The sequence below is a fragment of the Accipiter gentilis genome, chromosome 9, assembly GCF_929443795.1.
Source record: "Accipiter gentilis chromosome 9, bAccGen1.1, whole genome shotgun sequence".
Taxonomy (NCBI): domain Eukaryota; kingdom Metazoa; phylum Chordata; class Aves; order Accipitriformes; family Accipitridae; genus Astur; species Astur gentilis.
This window is the reverse complement of record NC_064888.1, coordinates 43,519,395-43,546,040: the sequence shown is the minus strand read 5'-3', so window position 1 is coordinate 43,546,040 and position 26,646 is coordinate 43,519,395. Positions and strand designations below refer to the sequence as shown.

Here is a 26,646-nt window from a genome sequence, read left to right as displayed (position 1 = left end):
GAAGTCTAATCAGTTTTCCCGATATATAATTCGTATTTCATCTTTTATTAACAGATGCCCTTGAAACAGTTTTTCTGCTAGTGTATAAAGATCATGAGTTACCTTCTTTGATTAAAAAAAACACAACAAAAAACCCCACAACTTTCTACAGATTTATCCCAGCCTTTGAAATCGCATTACTAACCTGCTTCTAGGCACATCTATTTTTATATTCACCTTTCTTTAAAAGTTTATGAAAAAATTCCATTTTGGTGAAGAACAGGATGATGGCTAATCCCAAATCCTCAACAGACCCAAAACATTAGAACAAAACCCACACCCTTGCTGCACGTACTGCATACTGAAAACACCAATTTTTCCTCAGTTGACCTACTTTCAAAAACTAACCATGTTTCTAACTAGTCTTCCTCTCCGTTCACACTGATCCTTACCTGCCATTGTGCCGCACAACTAGAGCGACCACCACCTCACAAGTTCTCAAGCCATCAACCACAGAGCTCTTTGCAAGCCTGACCCTTCATTGTCGGCCCTCTTCCAAGCAATTAAGCAGCAAACTCTTCTGGCTTTTCACTGTCAGAACAAAAATTAATCCCCCTATTCTCTTTACACCAATTCCACATTTTGTAGCCAATTTCTGGTACATGGCCATTTGCCTCCGTAACAGACTATGCACGAAGTATTGAAAACACAAAAAACCCCAATCAATCCTTCCCCTCTCCAAAATGCTGAAATGAATTTACAGCAATAAGTAGTTACCTATGGAAAATAGCGTATGGTATAAAGGTTTCACTAATACTAAATGATCTCCTACTTTAGAATTTGCTTTACAATTATGAGCTTCTAGTAGCACAACTGATAAAATCTTAAGCTATATATATACATACACATATACACACACATCCTTAAATATATATATTTTCATATGTACTTGTATACACACATATATGTAAACAAAAAAACCTTAAGACTATAGAGTGGTACAGTGTGTGTTCAATCAAAAAATATAAATAGAAAAGCTATGTATTTCTACTTACTATAAAGATCCACTTTGTCAAAACTATACCTACACGCTGAACACAGCAATAACGTCTCACCGAACCTCAGTGTTAAAACAAGAAGCAAAATGCCCAAGTTTAAACAATGACACATTAAATAATGTCAACCTGCATGTGACTGGGACCTCTGTTCCTCTCTTTGCAAGGTTAAGGAAAACTCAGATTATTGACACGCTAAACACAGGCTATCAATATTAATACCTGTCCTTCCTACACTATAAATAAACAGGACTCAGCAGATGATGGACAAACAGTTTAGATGCTATAAAGAGACCAGTTTCTAGCTCAGTGATTTCCCAGTGAATCCTGTTCAGGCTTTTTACCCCAGGCAAGTCAAAAGAATGTAGAGGGTACCTTGTATGTAATTTAAGCCTTTTCTTAAATATACTTTCTGTGACAGGTCAGAAAAAATTTGTCAACCTATAATGCTGATTCACTATTTGACTTTTCCAAAGTTTGTCACATTTCTCTGATGTAATGTGCCATACCCTGCTTCAGTCCTCAGACAAGCAAAGAATTATTACATACACAGAAAGTGTATGAGCTGGTCCATGTAAAGCTTTTTGTTAATCTGGAATATTTTCCTTTCTTAAGAAAGAAAACAAACTTAAAGAAGGCCCTTTTATAACAATCTGTATAACATACGTATAGGGTAATCACAAAAATGTTTTAAAGCCAACTCATTCTTCCTGCCTGACAATCATGGGGAAAACAAGATGTACGAGAATTGAGATTTAATGTCAAAAACAAATCTCTGTGTGTCTAATATTGCTGTTGGGCTTTAATACTGATCCACACTAATTATTTTCACAATTCGATGTTCGCTTTGTGCTCAATACATGCTTAAATTGTGTGAATGTATAATTATAATCCCTTACAAATGGCTGGCTGGCTATGAGGTTTTATAGTTAAAAATACCAACTATCATGACATAAGCAAAGAATTTTCTACTAAAATGAGAAAGCTAGTGAACTAGCTGGAGACATAATCTTAATGAAATTCTACTCCAAGACTGATGATAGTGCTAGAATAAAAAAAAAAAAATTTCCTACATCCCATTATCACTCAATTATACACAGGAAAAAAACCCAGGCATTTCAAGAGACACCATGGGAAAGTAGTAAACTAAGGAAAAAAGAAATGAACGGATAAGGTAAGCAATCAGTGAAGTGACTTAATAGAATAATTCCATGGCATTTTCAGTAGTTTACTCAAACATTAAGTAGCCCTCAAGTTACAAAGATTTATCAGTAGCAAAACTAATATTCTACTACCACAAAAATCTGAAAGCCATTCTAACACAGTTCATTTTTACCCTTTGAGACACCAGTAAATGTGCTAGCAGAAATAAATGACTCCTTAACATATGCAATTATTTCAAAGTCACAAACCCAACTTTTCCATTTAGTTTCAAAAAGAGAGAAATATATTATTAATTTCTCCCATGTACACTATCAAAGTATTTACTGAATTACTTGGTCAAGATAGACTGCATCATTTTTGCTTTAACATGCATGTGAAGTCAACATCATTTGTCTGACACAGCTATTATTTACTAGCAGTGCTATCAGCCAAACATCATCTTGGGTTCCTTTACATTAAGAGCTGTGGAAATGTGCTAGAACACAGACACTACCCAAATTCTATGGTTTTAAACAAAACATACAGGGAGAAGAGGGCAAACAAGATGGATAGGCAAAATGATCATGCCAGCAAAGAATGCCTCTTTTTCCTAATTGACTACCAACTGGAAAAAGCAGCTTGAAATTTTAAATCAGCACTGAAACAGTATGTCGCCAACATGCCAATATCTATTGCCAACATGCTATATGGAAATAAGGAAGTGAAGGGGGTACATCAGGACAAAAATATAGAAATTTTCTTCAAATATTTTCTAAGTTAAAAAATTTGGAATATGATGAATCTTTTTTTTTTTTTAACAGCACTACACCTTTTTTATATATAAAGGTATGAATTAAAAAGTTTTTCCTATAGCCTTGTTTAAATGAAGCAATATCAATCCCCAAAATAATTCTATCCCGTATCCTCAGCATTATACTATCTCAAAGCAAATATATAAAATAAATTTAGAAAAGTAAAATAAAAAAAAATTGCAAGACTAGAGGTAAACCACAAAATTAATTCCAAACCAATCACTCAGTGTTCTGCTCAACATACTTCACCCACCTATATTTGCTCTTTATTTCCAAGTTAGTTTAAAACTTTTAGAAAAAAAAACACAAAGCAAGCCTTCGCAGGTTCTTAATCATCCCATTAACTTTGGAATTTCTAAAGCTTTATTATATGTCATATATTTTTCTTACGTGTACAGGCACCAGACTTCTTTCCCAGCAGAATATTTCAGCCTTTTCTCCATACTAGCAAAATAACGCACAATGAAATGTACAAAAGGGTGAGGAAAGACAAACTATCATAATATTTGCTCATGTACAGCATCCTAATGCACTCTTCTCATATATAAGACACCTTTGTGATTATGATTTTCCAGAAACAGAGAGGTTTGTCCAACCTTCCCTGCATTTTTGTTGCAGTGTGGCTAGGATTCTTGTTCTGGAAGTAGCCATGTAACTTTCCTCCTGTGAACTATGGAGAGTAGCAAGACCTATGGCTTTACAGTAAGACTTTAGTCTGGCAGTATTTCTTTCCAGATGTGAAACATTAATGCTTAGCCTCACTTTTGAAAAGGACTTCTAACTTAGGTACAGTCTACATACAGAATAGGAAACTCCTAGCTGTTTTCAAAGCTAGTATTTATATTAAAAAGATTAAAAGGACTGCTGGCAACTAAATTACGATTCTGTAGAAACCCCAAATTTAAAAGCACTAAGCACTTCCATGCGTAGTAAATACCCTCCCAACACACTAGAAGGCTACAAATATCCATCTTTATAATAATGTAATGGCAACCATTGTCATTGACTCAGCATACTGTCCTGTAAGCCTTGATAGGTGTTTCAAAATTCAGTGTAAGTGCTCTAAGCCTTTTAGCATTGCTGCTGAATATTAACCTCCCTATATCACAAAACTCCTCTCATAATTCTGAGAAAGTTCTATAAACTCAAAAGCCTCCCAGGTTAGTTATTGAGGGGCAACGGGGGACAGGATGACAGAGACCACTATTTGTTAGGATTCTGAGATGACCGCAAGCTTATACCTGCAAACTAATTTAATCCCACAAAGGATTCATACTAGGTATTTCTAACTGTCACTGATATCAACATCTGGGCTCTTTGTTTAGGTAATGGAGAATGCAGAGAGATCCAGAACATCTAAACTAGATGCCTAAAATTAGCTACTACGAACTTTTCCTCTCTAAGCTGGCCGCACACATTGCTACTTCAGTTAAAATCCAAAAACTGAAAAAACATAATTACCTCATAGCTCACACAGTAGATTAATGACTTTGCAGCTGGAGTCCATGCTTAGGACTAACACTAACTAGACACAAGCAGCATCAACTTCTCTCTTATTCTTCGAAACTTTTCAGAGACTTTTGTCAAAAGCCCACTCCTCAGATATTTAATGAACAAGGAAGTCAAACAGTTACTGGTTTGAACATTATCTAAAAAAGGGGCTGCTCCAACTTCTAGGGTGTCCTGGTTTCAGCTGGGATAGAGTTAATTTTCTTTCTAGTACCTGGTATAGTCTTATGTCTTGGGTTCAGTATGAGAAGAACGTTGATAACACACTGATGTTTTCAGTTGTTGCTAAGTAATGTTTAATCTAAAGTCAAGGATTTTTTTCAGCTTCTGATACCTAGCCAGCAAGAAGGCTGGAGGGGCACAAGAGGTTGGGAGGGGACACAGCCAGGGCAGCTGACCCAAAATGGCCAAAGGGGTATCCCATACCATGTGATGCCATGGCCAGTATATAAACTGGGGGGAGTTGGTCTGGGGGGGATAGCTGCTCGGGAACTAATTGGCCATTGGTCAGCGAGCGGTGAGCAACTGCATTGTGCATCACTTGTATATTCCAATCCTTTTATTAGCATTATTGTAATTTTATTATTGTTATTATCATTATTAGTTTCTTGCTTTCTGTTCTATTAAACTGTTCTCATCTCAATCCACAAGTTCTACCTTTTTCCTTCTGATTCTCTCCCCCATCCCAACTGGGTGGGGGAAAGTGAGTGAGCAGCTGTCTTAGTTGCTGGCTGGGGTTAAACCAAGACATAAGGGGTTTTAACTTAAAATTTTCTAAATACATAATGGGCACCACACTGCTTCACATTCAGTACACAGACTGACCAAAAAATGCATGTTAGCAAACCTGTCTCCTGTCCCTCCCCTTGAAAAATACTGTTAATACACAGCACCTTTTTCCATGATCTGTCCTAGAGATCCAAAGAATGAACTGCTTTAGGGACTATGAAACTCTCTGAAGAGGCTCATGTTTTGAGAGGAAATGACTGGATCTGGACCAAAGCCAGATGGCTGGCATAAACTGTAAGGGAGATTGCCAGTGGAAACTAAACATAGAAAGAACATTTCTGTGCCTGTAAACAAGATCAAAGGTGACACACCTTTCCCTCCAACACACACTGTTATTCTAAAGAGCATTTTATTCTACAGCTGAGAGAAAGCTGTGGGAGATATTGTCTGGTCTCCTACAGTTCACAGGAATGAAGCAGAGCATAGAAGGGGGTAAGTGCAGGTTATGTGCTTTTAAATCAACTTGGAAATCAAAAGTTGGGATCTCCCTGTGACGTTGTGCTGAACTGTTAAGACATGACATCAGAACAAACAGAACTCTCTTTTGCAGCAGACAGTGACAACATACCATTCTGAGGTACGACTGGTGAAAAACATGGTCAGTCGAGGCCCATACAGAGAACGGCAAGGAACCATCATTTCAGAGCAACTAAATGAAGATTCAAATAGAGTCAAAGAAAAAAAATATAAAAGGAGCAAGTGAGATTAGGGAAAGAAAAAAAAGATACAGAGACCCATTAGAGGGACAGGTTATCAAAGAGAATGAAGAAATTTAGAGGCCAACACCTGCTAAACAGTAAATAATAGAAAAAATGTTTTGAAAAACAAAATCATATTTGAGCTTAACAACTTACAGACACACAGGGCCTTAGAACTGCTTGCTACTTGATTTACAATAATTGCAAGACAACACTCCCCAAACATCACCAGTGGTACCTGTTTACATTAAGAGGCTTGTGGGGTGGGGAGAGGGGAAGCAGTTGGTGTAAAGTTTGACAGTTCTTCAATTTGGATCACAACAGTTAGCACAGCAGACAGCAGAGAGCCGCAGGCAGGCACTCTGCTTCAAACCAGACCCTACCCTTCTCTACGTGTTGGGGCAGGCAAGCACTGTCAGAATTTCAGTTACTGCAGTTTTCTGACTTCAGCACTGGTTTCCAGACTTCAGTCTCTTCCCTCTCCCTCATTTCTATACCTTTCACTGATTTGCTTCTGGGTGAATGAGGATTCCCCATACTATGGTTGCCAGAACACTCAATGAAAAAGAGTGGTATTACTCTGCAATGAGGATGGACTAAGATTGGTATTCATGTTACTGCTCCTAAAATATTGTTTCTTAACAGTCGATAGAAATCAGATTTCTATCTCTGAATTGTACCGAAAGATGAGCTGAACTTCAAAGTCATCAATAATCACTTGACAATATACATATACATAGAAGTTACTCAAAATCACCTATTTTTCAGAATATGCCACTTTACATACTCAGATTTTAGATTTCCACTTCCAGGATTTATTTGGAGAGTTAACACAGAAGCGAGATGTACAAAAACTCAGGAGAGTAAACCAAAGGTGGTATAGTTTTGCTCAGAACAAATTTCTTCCAGCTTACTCTGCTAAGCACTCTGCCAACGTAAAGTATCCATCAGGCCTAACAATTTTTAATGCCCTAATACTCAAACAACTTACAAAATTGCTTGAACTGCCTTTAAGTACTCGGTTGAGTTTAACTTGGTCCAAAATAACTCGCTTTTTGAACTAATTTAAAACACTGAACAGATTTAAGGTCAACCAAGGGCATGAAGAAGGCATCTGAGCTGCTTCAACAGAAGCACAGCGGCTTGGCCAGCACAGCACAGCTCGAGAAGCAGCAGAAGCTGGTTGAAGTCAGCGCTGCCACTGACAGGCTGCAGCAAACTACAAGCAAGAGCATTTCTCTGGGAAAGACTGCCAGCTCCTGCGTGTCCCAGACCCCAACTGGACCTAAGCCACTTGGCTTCTCTGGGGAGAGAGTGCACAGGCCATTCTGTTCAGAGGACTGTAACAAACTGGTAGAAAAGAAGCAACATAAGGTGTCAAACTGTTCCCAAGACCTGTTCCAAAGGCCAGGCTGCCCAGAAAACTCCCCCAAACCAAACACTTGTTCAGCTGATTTAACAGTCACCTAAGAGTTTGCATCTCATAAAAGACAATTTGTGCAATTCTCTTATTTATTTAAATTTGCATTTTCTTTTCAATGGAACAAGATTGTAATTTGATGCTGGAATCCTTTGAATTATATTTGAACCCCCCCATCTTCATGGGGTTTAAAGTGCACGTAGTTGTCTGGATGTGTTAGTACAAAGAAAGGGTAAAGCAGCAGCAAGAAAAGAGAGTAGTAAAGCTGAAGTTCAGTAAGACAGAAATAAACATTACTTTCATGCTTGCCAAAGCTTGCCATGCCTTTTCTTACAAGCAGTGAGAAATTATGGAGGCTATTTATAATATTCATGACACAACCCAGTATTCTGTGTGCAAATCTATTGCCTCAGTATTATTTTTTAACCTCTGGAATAGTAACTCCGATAAGCTTTCTCTTACTGGGAGTATATTTAATTAATTAGTTAGGTTTTTTTCTAAATAGCTAATTGTCATGTTTGTCACTGTACTTTTATTAGGAGTTAGTAAAAGTCTTAATATGATGGGTAAATAAAATTTTTCTTCCAGTTGCACCTTTCACATCTTCCTGTCCTTTTTTTAAAAAAAAAAAAATTATATAGTGTTATTTGTCATTTTTGATTAAGCATTTCCCCCAGATGTTTAAAATACTCAACAAATGGCACAGTAATAAGAGTGCACATGGGAACCATATCAAAGATTTCCTGGGTCAATAGGTAATACACCCTGCTGTCACCACAGCCTACCACTCCGCAGAGAGACAAATGGCAGTTGCTCTCACTATTCACAGATTAACAATACAGATGTAAAGACTTAGACTAATTTCTGTATTCCCACTACTCAAAATGTTTTATTATGCACTCCTACCTTACAACTCTGGAACTGATACTTTCGGTTACCCAAACTGTTTATCATTCATTCATAAGCTATGCATTCCTGCAGTTTCACATTTTAATCAAAACATCATCCAGCTACACCTAGCAATTTGTCTTCTCTTGTAGCCTAGTGGTTGCTTAGTCTTTTAAAGGATTTTCTTAACTGTTCTTTAATATTCCACTTGCCATCTTTTGCTAGTATTGAGATTCCCCTCCCCCCCTAATGCCCATAAACCTTCACCTCTGTAGTTTTCTGGCAAGATTGCCCTAACTTTCTTTTATGTATCTGAGTCAAGAATAAGACACTAGATACAAAAGCTATGGGTGAACTTCAACAGCAAAATAACGCATTTACGAACCACTTCCGAATGCCCTTAAGGTCTCCACCTATGCTGTAAATTTCCTAGTTTCCTTTACAAAAAGAGAGATATCATTTTCACAATTCTCAGAATGCTAAACATTTTTGTACTTACATTCATACTCCTCCTCCTGCCCCTGCAGTTCCATTAACCCATCATGTGCACATGCCAGAAAAAAAAAATCAAATTTGATACCATGGTAAAGATTATAGATTTAAATTCACTGTAACTATGTTAGCTGGGAGGACAGATTCTCTTCTCCACAGAAAACTGAGAAGACATCACTTGACATGACCACTTTTATGAAGCCTGAAGATCACCTGGAGCTTTTTTTTTTTTTTTAAAGCATAGCTATTCACTTGTAAATCTGGGCTTCCCCACTATGAGGAGTCACACTCTAACCATTATGAGAGAGAAACTTCCAAAAGTTCACCAACACTGCATTTCTCACACACATCACCTTGTCTTAATAGTCTCCAAAGCTACGTATACGTTAACATACAGTACGTGCAATTTACGTTCCAATGGCATAACACACTGTTTTTTTTGCTGTCTGACAGAACTGGAATTCAGAAGAACACTTACTATTAAATACTGCTGGCTGAGAACAACATTTTTAGGTAATAGTGTGGTGTGGAATAAAAGGTGAAGACAAATTCTTGGTCCATGGGTCGCACCAAGACTCAAGATTAAAGTGGTCTACCTGAAGCATTAAGACTATTTTCTCCAACAGGAAACCAATATATAAAGTGTTCAGCTCAAAAATGTTTGCAAAAATATTATTTCTGCTCACATTTAAAAACCACCAAAACATTTCCCAAAGTCAGTATTATATCATCATATGTATCATGCAGAATACCATATACAACACACACAAAGCAGGAAAGATCAAGGAAACTTTCAAAATCTTTGATCCCTGCAAGAAATGGTGGCTCTTCAGAATATTCACAACAGTCCTTTGGGGAGCAGAGATGTGGTGAACTGTCAAAGGATTGATGCAGAACACACTACTACATATCACCATAAACCAGGGATAAGTGCATAATGTTTGATAGAGGGCAAAAGAACAGGCATCTAAAGTCCTGTTTGTGGCAAAACACTGCTTTTCAAGAAAAAAACCAAACCAAAATACAACTTAAAAGCCCACCTTCTGCCCCATTCCAGTAGTGACATCTTCAGGGATAACCAATTATTTACAATGAAAGGAAACAAGACACACGGTTTAATAATGGAGTCATTATTACTATATTTTCCAGTTCTTACAGGAAAAAAAAAGCAATCTTAAGGATAGGTACCAATTCTGTCATTTCTTCCATGCAATTTTAACCAGATGTCAAATAGCTGTACCTCTTTTGGAATATATTTTTTTTAAAGTCTGAAATCATGCCAGAATTTGCTTTAAAAACAGTGAGAATAGGCCAGTTAAATTCCTGAACACCACATGAGAACATTTTTAAACCACTGATTTGCAAAGACAATGTAACCTTAACAGTGTTTTTAAACCACTTGTATCCAGACTTGAGAACAATTACAGGATTATAGTCCAATATATTTTTATTAGATCATGGTCATCTTCTCTACTTGTGTTCTGCATTCTGACAAACTTCCGAGGTGGACTTACTCTGCACTGTAACAGCTTTAAAAAGGAGATGTAAAGAATTTGTTGAATTGATGGTAACAAGGCATCTTTCAGTTTATCAGTGCTGTCAATACCAATTACTATTTGGACTATTTAAAAAAACCCAGTACTTTCCTTTGATCTTTAAATGGAGATACAAAATTACTTAACAAGTAGAAAATCCAAGACAAGTATTATGAAAATCAGTGACAACTTTTTTTGAAGAATAAAAGTTTTGCTCATGTGAAAACACCTTACAAAGGTTTATCCTCAAGTTAACTAATGGAAGCTTCCAAGAGCTCTTGCTATTACGAAAGGGCACCACGTCCAGCATTTATGTGCAAGACTACGCTTTACACTCGCCTGCTTTAAAAAAGGCTTCAAATCTAACACTTAAAAAAGGTTAAGACTTAAGCTGATGAAGCTCCCAGAGGAAATCAGTACCTGTTTCATTGAGTGCAGTAACCATACCCTTAAAGCTGCTTATAGCTGGAACAGGAAGATAGATCTAACCAGTGCCAAATTAAAACAGCATTTACAGAAGGGAACAGTTCATCGCAATCCAAAAACCCAAAGAAATCGCAGTGTCAATAATGGTAAACCCATAATCTCCACAGCATACAGGTTCACATTCTGACAAGGATGAGACATTCCTCCCAGTATTTCCAACTTGTCAGTAGTACAAGTCAGTTAGGAAGATTTATAGTGCCCACTCACTCCATATAAAAATAATATATTCTGTTAATTACATCCAGAAGTGGTCATGGATTATATGCAGACCATCTGGCCTAAGGGAATTTGGGCATATCTGTACACTATTCAATAAACTGTTTTATATTTTGCTTGCCAAAAAAAACCCCCAAAAGAACGTTTTTGAACATGCAAAACAAATTAAACACTGAAATCACAAAACCGATTAGGTCTCAGGTAGCATTATAAAAAAAACCAACCCCAAACCTGTATTTAGAACGGTACTTTCTACCAAAAAAGGTAATCCAAGAATAACAAGTTTCACAGGCAATCAGTATGGCTTTTGTAGTCACATGGTTTTACACTAACAACAAAATTACAACACAATTTTAAATTACTTTCTTTTTTAAATTAAGCTTGTTTCCATCCTCAGTATCAATTTTTTCATTCAATATCTGTTTTATCCTCCAAACCTCCTCCTTGAATCCAATTAAACTTTTCTGATTTAGAAAACTATGGATTCCAATAACTGGTATATTTTCCCAATCTCTTTGAAATGGCCAGATTGGAAATATAAACACTGCTCTTATTTAAACAGAGCATTGTACAGATTTCAAAGATTACTCACCAAAGAAAGTGAATACACAGAAAAGACAAAGAGGAGACAATGTGATTTTCTATATTAATGACCTAGTTAGAAAAAATCCTGGGAATGAAGATGGCAGTTGCAAATCAAACTATAGCAATTTGTCATAGCCATGTTAATATTTTTATTAAAGCAAGACACATGAGAAACAACTACTGAATATAAAATGTATTCTAGAATTGCAGTTAAAAAAGTGACTTTGGTTAAGTTGCCTAACTATCAGGCTTCAAAATTTCAACTACTGAATGAACTGCCTGTAAGAACACTTAGCAAAAAAGCCTGCATTTAATATGTCTGACGGCTGCTTTATGTTGTCTTTTTCAGATTTCCTCTATAGAGCTTATTTTTCACAAAACAGAAAAGAGAAAAAAAATTTACAGAAGTAGCAAGTTTTCACTATCACAAAAATTTACATGAAATTCACAGTGGTTTTATGTAATATTTGCAGTAAGGCTATTTCAAGGCAACAGTCACCCATCAAATAGGTTTAGATGTGCAGTTTTGTAAAAGATGTTTTAAAAAAGGTAACGAGTATTTCCATAACTGGGGCCAAAAATCTAGCAATGTAATTGCACTGTTATTGCATACTGCTGAATCAAATCCAGGCAATTATTAGCAAATAAATTGCACATTTCCTTTATTTAATTCAAATTTCAAGGCAAGAACTAATGTGGGGAGGGGGACGGGACAGGGGAGCCTACAAACCAAAATAAAGACAATAAGTCTCAAAAACTGTAAGTCGTTCTTGTATTCCAGTAGGAAAACAAAACTCTAGTACCAATTCTGCAAAACCAGGTGCTGAATGATTACTTATATTAATTGCCCTACGAAGAAAATTAAATTCCTCATATGTAGTAGCATCACACACAATCTGAAGTCCTCACTTCAAGAAAAGTCACATTAATAAGGTACATCTGGGAAAATCCAGGGTAAAAGTGTTGAGCATTATCATCACTATTTCCCCTTACCACTCCTAATTACTCAAAACAGAGAGCTTGCCTCTCTCTAACCAAAGAGCTCTTCCTCGGTGATGTGTCTTATCAAGTAATAGAAGTTTCTCTTCCAACAGTCCTGTTATGCACTTAATTAACTGGGTTTAGGACATACTGATGTTTCAAAAACAAGAAGCCTTCCAGCTCTACACAAATTCATGCTGCTCAGTAATTGACTGGGAAGGCGTTCATAGAAGTGTATTTTTTGCAACATGGAGAACTAACTTTTAGTCACCTAGATGATAGATCCTAAGAAAAAAAGGACCATTTGGGAAACTCATGAAAGCTACTTAAATACATTTTCAAAAGAATTCTGGGAACTTCAGAACAATAGTACAAGTTACAAAATATATTTAGGGAAAACAAAAAAAAAAGAAAGAAAGAAAACAACTGAGTCTGAGGACTAGATTCTCAAGTAGTTTTCAAGTCTATTCCTCCCAGGGCTATTATTTTAAATGGAATGCCAAACAAGTGGCATGAAAATGAAAACACTGTCAGCATAATTTCCCTGTAGTAGACAGTAAGAAAAAATATTTACTGCATCCAGTAAGAAAAAAATCCGAAACCCAAGACAACCACATGCTGGCACTGCAAGTTGTTTCACTTAATACAGTAAATACAGCTATTTCAGTTAATGCAGTAAAAATCAAATAAACAGCACAGAATTGTGTTTCACACACATACTTCACCCCCTCTTTTCTAAATAGTATTGCCAGCCTGAACAGTTTTAACACAGAAAATTTCTCATCAAAGTCGAGCAAAACTTCACATTGTTTCTACATACTACAGAAAAACACTTTCTCCAATTAAAACACTGCATATTTTCTACTCATTCCAAAACATGCTGTGCTTAGAAACTGTTTCAGAGAAAAGTGAAGGTATGCCCATTTTCCCCTACTTAAATATCCCTACATATAGCTTCCAAATGCTAACAAGTAGGAATAAATCTCTTCACAGCTGCGGGAAGCCTTTAAACTCTACTTTTTAAATCAAACACAAATGACAGACCTGCACGCTCCCTCTGTTGCTCTCTTTGCGTCAGAGTGAAACCTGACAAGCCTGACAGACTCCATTTGTGTTCCCCCCCTCCGTGTTTTACCACTGTCATTACCTTTTCTCCCTAGCGATTAGAATTAAAGAACAGGAGGAAGGCACCGTGTCTTCTCTATTATGCTCTCCCGCAAAAAAAAAAAAAAAAAAAAAAAAATCATATCGCACTGGAAGCACAGGCGCTTAGCTTAGTCATTGCAACACACACCCCGTCCTCCGAGCCTCGGGCACGGACCGGGGAGATGCTGCAGCTCGGCCGTTCCCAGCCTCGGCTCCTCCAGCGCGGGGTGACACAGATGTTGCGAGGAGAGGAGAAAAGGGTGGTGGTGCCGCTGAGCTCCGGCGGAGCGGCAGCCCGCGGTCGGGAGGCACCGGCGCCTGCGGGAGCCTGTGGCACAGCAGAGGCTGCTCGACGGCGGGCCGCCGCGGCCCGGCCCGGCCCGGCCCTCCCCTCCCCTTACCTTCCGCCACGTCCTCGTCGATAGCCCCCTTCACCTGGGAGAAGCACCACTGGAAGTCGTTGCTGCCGCCGCCGCCGCCGCCTCCACCTCCAGCCACCCCTGAAAAGGGGAAGAGAGAGGGCGAGGAGTGAGGGGAGCGGCCGCCCCGCGGAACCCCACGCCGACCCCCTCGGCCCCCGAGCCCGGCCCCGGCCCAGCCCCTTCCCCAGCGGGGCCCGCTCCGCCGCCGCCCTGCCCGGCCCAGGCCGCACCGCCTCGGCCCCACGCCGCGGCTCGGCCCGGCGCCCCGCGGGGCAGCCCCGCTCCCCGCGCTCCGTCCCCGTCGTCCCCCGCCTTCCTCCTCCTCGCCCCGCCGGCAGGGCGCTGCCTCCCGCCGCCCTTGCATCCGTGCGGCGCGCTGCGGCCCGGCCTGCCGCGCCGGCTCCCGCGGCGCCCTCCGGCCGGCCGGCCGGCAGGCGAGGCGGAGCCGGAGCCGTAGCCGGAGCCGTAGCGCAGGCGGCCCGGCGCGGCCTCACCTGCCATGTCGCACGGTGCCGGTGGGGCGGGGGCGGGCGGCCGCGGGGGGAGGCGCCGGGCGGGAGCGGGTCGCTGCAGCTGCCGCCGCACAGGAGCTGCCGCCGCGGGAGGTTTCGGGGTTTCAAAATGGCGCCCATTGCCGGTCGGCCTGATCCGGTGACGTCATCGCCCCGGCTCCCCACCAGGGAGGGGGCCAGCGCGGGCGGCGGCGGGCCGGGCCGTAGCGGTCCTCGGGTCGGGTCGGGGCAGGCCCGCCCGGCGGGCTCGGCGCTCGCAGAGGAGATGGAGGAGGAGGAGGAGGAGGAGGAGGATGTCCTCGCCGCTGAGGCGCTTCCCGAGCGGCGGGCAGGCAGGCAGGCAGGGAGCGGGGGGGTCCAAACTCACCGTTACAAACGCACCTTTACGTTGAGGGGCGCGGCGGGCCGGGACCGCCATGGCGGCCTCGGCTGGGGACAGCTGTGGAGATCACCTTGTTGACGTGCCTTCTGCTTTATTTTCACTTTTTTTTGTTACACACACCCCCCCCCCCCCTTGTTTAGTTGTGACGACTCCTACAAAGATGAGCGTGTTTGTTTGCTCTGTCAGCGAGTGCCAGACCCGGGGCCCGTTTAAGGATCACCACGTACGGCCTGGCCCAGGCTGAGGAGAGGCGAGGGGAGCCGGCCTGCCCCCCCCGGGGGGCTCATGGAGGGTCAGGGCTTGTTTGGGGAACCAGAATCGTGCGAGGGACAGTCCTGTTGAGGCAGGCAGCCTGTGGGGTCTGTCCCCTGCCAGGGGTTTTAACGCCCAGGTGTGTGACGGAGCTGTGACAGTGTCAGGAAACGCAGCTGGTGTCTCCCAAATGGAGTGTAATTGGGCACACCTGGTGCCTGAGAGCATTTAAGCCCCGGTGTTCAGGTAGTATCCCTTCCCGGCATCTCCGTCTAGGAGTGCTGTGAGGATGCAGGCTCCTGCCTTGTAAGTATTACTGATGCTCTGTTTAGTTTTGGCCTCTTACACTGATTGGTTTTTTTTCCTAAATCAGCATAGATACTGAATGAAAAGTGTGAAGATGTAATTTTTGCCCCTAAATCCCAAAGAGCAGAAAGAAATCAAAATTAATTTTGTGCTTCCCCAAAATTTCTGTGTCAATATATTTTTGATCTATAAGCCCCTTGGAAGGTGGCATAACGTAGACTTTAAAGCCCTTACGCTTCTAGGGAAGTGCTAAGTGCTTAAAAAGGTAATGGGTCCATGTTGTTGTGTCTTAAATGTTAGGTATGTTTCCTAAATCAGGTTAGTTGTATGAAATAAAAGCAAAGTCATTGATGAACTTTGTTTAGTTGCGATCTTGAATGCAAATGACAAAAGTATATCCTCTTCCTTACAGAGAGGAAGAGTCTCAGTAGTGATAAGTAATACTAAATAAAGTACTCTGCAGTGAGGCTTCCTCTGTTATTGAACTGAAGTTCACCTGTAGATGCCTTGGGATCTTTCAGCAGAAGGACTTAAGTCTGACACTTGCCTAAGTCCAGTAAGGTTCCTCTCGGAGACGATTTCTGCTCTGGGCTTACAGCCTCTTTCTGATACCTTAGACACAGAAATGTGTTTGACTTAAGTTTTCTTTATTTAATTTCTTAGTATGATGTTTGTGTCCATTTATGAATTCATTACTTGATTTGTGTTGTTTATTCCTTATGCAGTGTATTATGTATTTCAGAATTTAAAAGAAATTATTTTCAGCTTAGTCTTTTGGATGTGTCCCCTTTGTAGGTTTAGGAAAGTAATCGTTTAAGGCAAGAGGGTATTAGTTGTGTTTTATTTGTTATCTAGTCTCTGCTCTTCAGAGAGAACTTACGGAGCAAGTTCTGTGCTTAACAAAACTCCTACTTGTCTGTTGAAAGTTGTCCATTGTGCCTTGAAATCTTATTTTGGCTTGAAGTAAACACTGGCTTTGTTCTGTTACTGAACTGAGAGGGGAGGTTTCATGTCACACTGTTGGCTTGAGTCTGCTTAAATCTTGATGACAGCTACTAGTCATGAATCAGGTCTATTCTTCTAGGAATTTTTTAACAAGAAACATCACTTTAAAAGTTAAAGAAAAAAATCAGCAGAAACTCAGTATTCTTACCAGCTTTTTTGCATGTGTCATGTTGCCATGATGGTGAGCTCTATGTGTAATGGTAAAATTTTAAAAATAAATAAAACTGTTGGAGATCTCATGTCTATGTTTTGGATGTCTTCAGCCATCTTGGGGGTAACTGTGGGGAAGGTGGAGGACAGCAGCTGCTCAGTGGTTTACAGCTGAAGTCAATTGATGCAAGCTGCAGCAAGGGAAATTCAGATGAGATGTAAGGAAGGGGCTTTTCACAGGAGGGCTGTATGACACTGGAACCAGGGGCCCAGAGGTGGGGGAAGTCCCGTCCTTGGGGAAGGTCTTGACTCAGCTGGGCAAGGCAGCTTGATCTACCTTTTAAAAGTGACCCTGCTTTAAGCAGGGGTTTGAGCCAGATGACCTCCGGAGATGCCTCCCAACCGAAATGGATGGAGTCTACAATATACATTCAGTCATAATTCTTACCTTAGTATTTTTGCATCTGTGTGTGGTGGTGGGGGTTTTTTTCCACTTCTTTTGTGCACTAATGTGTGCTTTTGGAGTGAACTAGAGGCCCTTATATGCCATAAACTCATGTAAGTTAATGAGGATGTGAAATCTGAAAGAGAAGTCAAATGTTGACGTAGGTAAATTGTTTTGAAGATGTTCTGCTAATTTCAAAACCAAAGTTAAAATAGCTATTAATTAAATTAGTCTCTTGAAATGGGTGCACGCATTTGTTCATTTTCTAATGTGTGCGATTTTATAAGCAGGATCTTTTTTTAAAGTGTTACATTCTTGTGAAGTGCTTTTTTTAAAAAAGTTAAATTCATATGCAGAAAGCACCTGTTCTTATTGATTGTATTGAAAGAATAGGTTAATTAAAATGAAGGAACTAGTTAGTTTTTACAAGCTTTCTCAAGTTTGGAACTCAAATTCAAAAGAATGTGTTGATAGAAAAAGATTCAGCCCACCATGATCTGTTGAGTGTTTTGCAGTTTATAAACCTGTTTACAGTTGTCTGACATTTGTGTGGGACTTTCTTAAAATATTACTCCACCCACTTGCTTCTACCTGGAAGTTTGTATTTGTCACTTGTATCAGATTGCTGGGAAAATTTTCCTGTGCTCAGCTACCCATGCGTTGGGGAGCATGGGGGGAGAGGCTGTTACACAAGTGGTGGGATGGGGGTGGGTATAATACTTCTGTATAATTCTCAGAATTAAAGCACAGAGTGTTTGCGGTGGCTGTTTCCAGTTTAATGGTTTAGTGTCATGTATTTAGGAGTTACGCTTGAAAGCAAGTGACGCTTTGCTCTTGCCACACTTAGCAAGAAAAGCTACTCAGTGATGTTTCCAAATGTTCTCTCAAAATAGTATCTTGCCCAGCCAGCTGCTTCGTGCCCCCTGACATATGCTGTGTGAAATGTTGTTGCCAACTCATCAGCAGTTGTTTCTCATCGTATTTCCCATTATCTGTTTATGATTAAACAAAGCCCTGAACTCTGCTGGTGCTTTGGTAGTGGCCTTTCACTGCTATTGCTTTGAAAACAAAGCATGGTGCAAGTGTATTTATATTTTCAAAAAATATAGCGCAAGCCATAGAAATAGCATTTATTACAACTGGCTGGCATACGGAATCAGATTTCACTAATAGATACATATTGCATGCTAATTGACATAAAAACATCTGATTATTCTTAGGAGAGCAACAGATTTTTTTTTCCCATGGAATTTTTGTCAGTCTTCCAAACTTCAGAGAAAATCTGTGGTTTAGAAGTTGGTAGGGTACCTTATTAGCCCTGTATTCTGTCATCTTACCTGTATGTTTTTACACCGTGTTTATCAATATGGTATATAAATGTATTCTGGACTTCAGTCCTTAACCTTAGATTGGACTCTGTTCAGCTATGTTGGTGCGCTGCCCTTGTTGTCTTTGCCCCCAGCCCCTCATAGGTGGATGCCTGCTCTCAGACCTGTCCCAAAGCTGTGAGCTACAGACCCTGCTCTCTCTGGAATATTGTCATTTAGACTCTCTCTTTTTCTGCACCAAGGAGTCCTTGTATCCAAGCCTCTCAGTAAAGTAAGTCCCTTTCTTCATGTCCAGCCTAACATCCTAAAACTTGCAGTTCAGCTTTTCTCTCAGCTTCCTGCTCTCCTGAAATGCCAGCCCTCCAGGCAGCACCATTGCCTTCCTCGCTGCCACCAGATTCTGTGTCCTGTGCAGAAATCCCTGTGACGCACTGCAGCTGCCTCTGCCAGCATGGCCCCAGCTGATCAACGGCGCTGCCGAGGGGAGCTCTTCCAGGAAGAACCAGCACAACCTTTTTTCCTAGTGCTAGTTTAGCTGCTGCCACCCATTTCATCTGTGCGTTATGGATAGCTTCGGTATGAGGGAACGGAAGGGATGATGGCATACGCTTTCGTTTCTGTTTACAGCTGCAAAGGCAAAGTGTGCCCTAGTTAGTCACAATTTCTTGTCCTGCTTACCTTCCAGTAGCATTGTCAGGCATTTCACATGGTTGTTTAGAGAGGAAAGAATGTAAGGAGAAGGGAAGAGCTGCAGAGACCTTTGCTGCAGCTGACAGTCATGATGAATATACCTTAGGTATGTCAGCTTTAGACATCTGAAAGCAGTGATTTTTTTCCCCAAAATAGAAACAAAAGAAACTCTTTGATAGCTGAATCACCTCCTGACTGAAGAAAATGTCTGTTCTATTGTTTTTCATGCTGTGATCCAGTAATTGCTCTCTGGCATTATAAGGAAAGATCTTGAGCTAAACAAAAACTTCAGGCAGCTTCTCAGCACTCTGTGAACACTTCTCTATAAAACACTTTTTTAGTAATGTTTAAAATGTTGCTACTTGGAGAGGATCTTGGGAATGGTTGCTTTGTATGCCTGGTTGAGGAGCCACAAGAGTTTTCTACTAAATTGTGTTGGTGTGGATTTGAAAATGGTTTGGCATTTTACTCGGGACCAAGCCAGGGATTACATCTTGTTTTGTGCAGTAACTCGCTGTTCCATAAAACAGTAGTCAGTAGTAGCTAAGACTTAAGTTTGGAGATTACCTCCTGGTTTGGCCTTTATGGTCCAGTCTGTGTAGACAGGGAAAACTATCAGTGACTTTACCTTTGCCTTTCCTGCCCTTTTCTCCTCTTGGGTACCCTTTAGCATATTGCAGTCAGCTTTGCCATCCTGGCAGACAGGTGGTAATTTTGATCAATGCTATAGCCTTTGTATTTTGGCTTGTAATTTCAGTCCACATGGACTCATGGCTGGTAGTTGGCTTTTTTAATTTTATTCTGTGTTTGCTGTAGCACTACACCACCACCAGCATGCCCTAGTCTCTTTTTGGCATGTTTCTCCTCCTACATTGAATCCTTCTGCTGTTTGTCCTCATTTCGCAGTCTCTGATTATGCCTAGGCAGCTGAAACCCTTGTCTGAAAGCTGAATGACTTGGTTTCTCCAGGTACCACTGTCAGCAGGTATCAAAACTCTTCCTGTTGCCCCAATCACTCCAGTAAAAGTTACTGGGGCTCTTCAGAGAATGCTATCACAGAAGCCATATTTTCAGCTTCTTTCTTCAAAAATTAAGTCCTTCCTTTAGACCCTTTTTCCTGTCTCCTGCCCCTAAGTAATGTGGTTGATGGTAATGGGTAATAGTTGCTTTTGATTCTCCTTGAAGGTGGGTTACTTCCTCAGCAGTGGATTGTTGGAAATTTAGCAAAATATTCTTAAAACAATCCTGTGTGGTTTTGCATCTGTTTGCACTCTTTCTTCTGATAGTTTTGATTCATACTTTTAAGGTATAAAGAACATCAAGTATGGCTATGGATGTGTTCTATTTGAATGTAATGAGGTTGTAATAACTTTGATCAGAGCTGCCCTTAATTTTTAGTTCTAAGATAGAATTGTCGAATCATTTAGGCTGGAAAATACCTTTAACGATCATTGAGTCCAACTGTAGACTTAAACCTGCCAAGTACACCACTAAACCATGTCCCAAAGCACCACATCTACATGTCTTTTCAATACCTCCAGGGATGGTGACTCAACCACTTCCCTGGGCAGCCTGTTCCAATGCTTGATAACCCTTCCGGTGAAGAAATTTTTCCTAATATGTGATCTCAGCCTCCCCTGATGCAACTTGAGGCCATCTCTTCTCGTCCTATCACTTGTTACTTGGGAGAAGAGACTGACCCCCACCTTGCTACAACCTGCTTTCAGGTAGTTGTAGAGAGCGATAAGGTCTTCCCTCAGCTTCTCCAGACTAAACAGCCCAAGTCCCCTCAGCCACTCCTCGTAAGACTTGTGCGCCAGACCCTTCACCAGCTTTGTTGTCCTTCTCTGACACACTCCAGCACCTCAATGTCTTTCCTGTAGTGAGGGACCCAAAACTGAACACAGGACTCAAGGTGCCGTCTCACCAGTGCCGAGTACAGGGAGGTGATCACTTCTCTAGTCCTGCTGGCCACACTATTTCTGATACAAGCCAGGGTGCCATTGGCCGCCTTGGCCACCTGGGCACACTGCTGGCTCATATTCAGCTGGCTGTTGACCAACAGCCCCAGGTTCTTTTTGGCCAGATGAGTTTACATAGTGTGTTCTGTGCAGATGTAAATATGTTTCTGCATTTCAGTTTTCTTCTGTCAAAGTAGAGAAGTGCCAGCAAACCCTAAATGTTGTTTCCTCTGTGTGCTTTCCCCACCATCAGGTGAAGTCCTTACAACACCTCCCCTACCGTGCCTTTCCCGTGCAGTTTTCCTTGTTACTCAGTGCTACTGGAGGTTGTGTGGTTTATTTGCATGAAAGCTAAGAATTCTGTCTTGTTTCAAATTAGATTAATCTCGGTTAACTTTAAGGCTTTTATTGCCTTTGACATAAATGATTCTTTGCTTTGTCTTGCCCAGAGCCAGTCCCTGCCATTTTGCTTCAGGTCTTGTTCATCGCGGTTCCAGACACTCAGCATTGCAGAGGTGCTATCCATTTCTTTCTCAACTGGAATAGCTATCAAAAGGAACTGGGTGTGTCATTGTAGTCTTTCAGTTTCAAATGGGAGCCAAATGTTTGCAATCTCGTTAATGTAATGAAAAAGAAATAAATCTCTGCTTTGCCACTTGCTGTGTTTTCTGATTTTGTTTTCTACTAGTGGTTTAGAAGCTAGCTTCCCTGAACACATGGTAGTCTCTTATCAGAATGGACTTTGTTTTGAGGATAGTGTCACTTCTTTGTGATGGGCCATCCATCCAGAGATGGCCCTTTATGCTATTTTAAAACCTATGCAGCTGATGAGCTATGAACTTCATGCTACAATACTAATTTTCAAGTTACCTTTGAAGGGAACTTGTATTATCTGGTTTGAATGGAATTGCTCATCCCTCTGCTTCTCTCAGATTAAAGTAGAAATTATCTTGATTTCACAAGTCAGAGAAGATGGATGTCAGACACAGAAGTGAATTAGTCATATCTGTGATAGCAAGATTTCTGTTCTGTGACACTTTGCTAAATGTCAAAGTCTCATTCCCACCCAGCCGCAGCTGCTCCACTCTGTGCAACTTCAATTAAAACTTCAGAATAATTCCAAACATTTTGGGGTTTGTCCAGCCTCACCCAGATTTTAATTGCAACTTGTGCTTTTTCTACTGGAGAAAAAAAGTTATAAACCTGTCACAACCAAGTTATGAGTCACTGCTTTAGCTAGGTGTGGCTGCAGATACTCCACTCCTTTGACTTCTTAAAGTCAGTCATTACCCACATTTTAACAGTATAGCAAATAAAGCATGGTATAGGACTTATTCAACTCTAAAGTATTTCTTCCTGCATAAAACTGGTGTGGATGCTTAAGGAGGGTGAAGAGAAGAAGAAACACTTCTCTTTGAAAAGAAAATGTTTGAATTCTACTGTAAACACTCAAGTTAGGGAAACGCCTATTTGAACACTGAACAGGCTGTGAAGAGAAGCGCTTAAGACCTGTGTGTGGTCATATACATATATGTAGAAAATGACATTTTTTTCTTGATGCAGCTTTTCTGTTTTGAGATAATGAAGGCTTGAATGAAGACTTTTTTTTCCCCTCATACCATGCTGATTGCAGTGTATGATTTCAAGAGGGTCAAAAGACTGAAGGGCCAGATGGACCAAATTCATGACTTAAAAATAAACAAGATTAACAAGCCCTTCTACATTCATTGTTTGCTACTGCAGGAAATGCATGTTCTAGGAGTAGTGCTATAATAAACCCTAGAGGTGCTCTGCTCATGAGGCTTTGGTTCGGGAAAATTGTTAAGCAAAACTATTAAACAAAAATGTGGGGTTTTTTTGAGAGAGGTGGGAATTAAATGAAATGTTGAAACCTTTTCACAGCCAGATGAGTATACTGCCTACTCTTTGTTCAGCAGGTTGATGTTAAGGTTGGTTGGCATCCAGACCTATCATCCTCTTAAATTGATTGGCTTTTCAGTAAGTATTAAAAGTATATTGAAAATAACATAAGAATGTTTAAGCTATAGTGAAACAATGGAGAAAATTCAGTGTTCAAAGAAGTAGCACTAACATATGCTAGAGCTAAGTCTGCTTGGAAGATGCAAAAAGAGTATTTGAGATGTCGGTGGATATTGTTAACAGAATATGTGTTTTACTACAGGCTCAAAATGGTGAAACTGTAAAGGATTGTAAAATTCTTCCATCTCAAATCTGTCTGTCCTGTGCACCGTTTAGCATTAATGGTGTGTGAAGGGGAGTAAATTCTAAACTAGTGAAAGTTGCCATGTGTATTTTGGATAGTTTATTGCACCACTCTGCCACTTCAGGGATGTAAGTAGAGACAATGCTGTTCCTCCTGGAACGGCAGGCTGTGTGCAACAATGCACAGCTGAGTGTAATGCCGAGACTGTTGCATTAAGAGTGCTTTTGTGCTCCAGCCTGTGGAAAACAGTGGGCAAGCGTAATGCCCCACAGAGGGCTGCTGTCCCCATGCACGAGCTGGTTCAATGCCAGCTGAAGTTATCAATGCTCTCCACTGATGCCAGGGAGGCTGGGGTCATGTCTATGTACAGTTGTGTAGCCATCAAAAGTCCCTAGTATTCAAAATACGTGTGCCCGCGATGCACCAATTTGCTACAGACTTTGTACATCTTGCAGGTCTTCCAGAATGTTAAACGTAAGTTTCTATCAAAAAAGAGAAGAGGAATGTTACTGCTTATGATAGTTACAATTTGATCTGTAAAACATGGCAGGAAATAGGCTTGCAAGCCTTTAAATCGGTCCTGGGCTCTAACTGCTGTGAGACAGCCATGAATGTATTCCTGGGGTATTGCAGAGATGTCGCCGTGCTATAGGCATGTGCAAGGCCAGGCATCAGAAAAGGAACAGCAGTTACCCTGGCTCGAGAGACTAGCAGCTCATCACAAGTCCTTAGCTGCACAACAGAAGCCCTTAATTATTCATCTGCCAGAACACATAATATCATGGATAATCTAAGCAAAATTGGAGAGCTGCCACCATAGCAGATATGTTAGGCACTGGCTACTGGTATCATTGGCTAAATGTTTCTGCTCAGACTGGTCAGCTAAAGAAAGGACCGTTAGCTTCTGTCTGCCAGAGCTGAAGGAAGCTGTAGCTGTGTCCTCAGCAGAACTGCACGAGCTGTTAAATATGGGCTTGCGCTGGGAAGGGAGCCAGGGCAAACAACAGTTTGAAGAAAAGGAACACAGACATTTGCTAAATATTAGTTTCAATTATTTGAACTACCCTGTATTCTTACCACAAGCTTATAAAGTGTTTACAGCCACTTCCTGACTAAGGTTTACTGACTGAAATGGAATATCCTAGTCATATAAGAATAGAAATTTTATTAGTAGTGCAAGTTGTGTCTGCTTTGCTTTTGAAGTCAAAATGCCAAAGTGAAGTCTTTTGCATTGATTCATTTACATTTCAATGTCATAAAAGCTACCAACAAAGGCATACCCATAAAAAAAAAGTATTAAGGTTCTTGTTTTGTTGTATTACAAGCACTGGTCGGTTACCTGGGAAGATGCCTTCAGTGGGGTTTGCTGTGACAGGAGTCGCTAGGTACCAGTTCAGCTGTCTTCGTTAGTTTGCTTTTGCTGTCATCCAGATGGACAACTGTAGCTGTACATTCAGCTTATGCCAGTGTTGCAGTACACATATGCTTAATGCTTTTGAACTTTACTGGGTTTTGTACAGTGTTTCCACAGTTTAACCTTTCTTCTTTATTGTCATGCCAGTATTTTTGTCAAAACTCTCCTCATCTCATGTCTGGGCTATTGGAGTCTTCCCCTTGGTGGTGACCTGTCCAACCGTGCATTTGCTCAAAACAATTCACTGTTGTGCTGCTGATATTGACTCTTTGTGTACCGGTCTGATAAAAGTGCACAAGCCCGTTCACAGGTTCTCCTGCACTCCGCACATCAAAAACAGGCATCATACTTCTTATTTTACAAATCTTCTGTATTAAAACCTTTTGTTATCTTAGGCATGTAATAAATATTAATTCTTGAAGCATCCCAAGAAACCCCTGAAACTCTCCTGAGGGCTCCAGCCTAGAGAACGGCCACAGGGGAGCAAGGGAGCCCAGGGCCCGTGTGCCTTCAGCCTCCCTAGAGTGGGAGAACGGGGAGGAGCAGTGCTAAACAGCCAGTGAAATTAGCTCAGTTGTAAGGTCATGGAAAAACATCTTTGATTTGAGATCTTGAAAGCACTGCCCTGAGCAATGTTGCCGAGCGATGTCCATCAATCCAGATTAGTTTGGAGTTAGTCTTTGCTTTTTCTCCATCCCATAGGAACCTCTCAATTACTTGTCTTGCACAAGTACTAGGTCCCCATCTGAAATTCAGCATCAGGTTTCAGGCACTCCGACAAACTGAGAGAGAAGGTGTTTTTCCTCTAATCAAAGCAAAGTTGTTCTTTCCAGTGATTCTAAAGATGTGGGGAGCAGTAGGGAGTGTTGGGTTTACTAATAAGCCACTACACCGAAGTCTCTTTGTGGCAGACTTTTTTTATAGGATGTTGAACTGCTTAAAAGTCAGAGAAGGGAAACTTTGAAGTAGGAAGCTAAACAATACATTTCAGAATAGGTGCTGACCTAGGGAAGAAGGCGCTTGTATGGACGGCTTGCAGAAACAGTCATGGGAACGAGATTGGTTTCTAGAGTGCTATTTCTCCTGCCAGTGAAATCAAAAGTAAATTACTGTTCCTGCCAGAGAGGCAAACTGATGGGGTTGAAAAAGCCGCTGTCTCCCACCTTGGCTGTTGAAAGCTTATTGCTTCTGAGGAACTGGATGAGTTTGGTGTCTCTTTCTGAAGCTACCTGCCTGCAAATGGCTTAGCAGCTTCTACGGAGGTGGTTGTATCTCCTGTCTCTATCTATGTTCCCCTCCAGCTCATGTCCTTTTTGTTAAGTGTCAGCAGAAGTGTGCTGAAATGTGGAGATGGCAGTCAGGGAACAAAACACCTGCCAGTTTATCAGCAGTTTGAAGTAGCCCGAGAGATTGCCAGGGGACAACAGGTACGGATGATAAAGCAGAGAAAGTCCTGGCACACCAGCATGGTCAGAATTAGGCAAATACCTGAAATGACCGGGTTAAGATCTAAGAGGGCCAGGCTGTCGGACAGGGAGGAGGTTATTGTGTGATTGTAGATTTACTGATTATTGCTGTTGAGGGCTGAGATGATCTGGAGTTCCTGCCTGTCTGCTCAGCGTTACGACCTTGCCCATATGCCTTACCCATTCTGCTGCGGGCACTTCGCTTTCACCCTGGCTCTTTCAATTACTGGGTTATGGAGATTTACGTTTGTCCTTGTCTTGAGAATTTAGGCTATGGTAACTATATTCAAACTGCCGTGTAAACTGACAGTAACATGGATAGATGCTGCATCCCGACACTTTTGTGCAATCAGAC

General features: G+C 41.0%; 1 protein-coding gene across 4 annotated transcripts in view; it reads right to left on the bottom strand.

Annotated features, from left to right (window-relative positions):
• The window catches only part of PPP2R2D (protein phosphatase 2 regulatory subunit Bdelta), a 31,469-nt gene extending 16,661 nt beyond the window's left edge, over positions 1 to 14,808 (bottom strand). For 2 of the 4 annotated variants that reach the window (XM_049811388.1, XM_049811386.1), the window contains exon 1: positions 13,736 to 14,115. Coding sequence is in view for 1 of the 4 variants with exons in the window: in XM_049811385.1 (XP_049667342.1) it covers positions 14,136 to 14,234; positions 14,651 to 14,657 (106 nt within the window). In the remaining 3 variants the exon portion in view is untranslated. Of the gene's footprint in view, positions 1 to 8,792; positions 8,815 to 13,735; positions 14,116 to 14,135; positions 14,235 to 14,650 lie in introns of those variants that run through there. The other 2 variants (XM_049811385.1, XM_049811387.1) reach the window with 2 other exon arrangements.
• Positions 14,809 to 26,646: the final 11,838 nt, after the last annotated feature.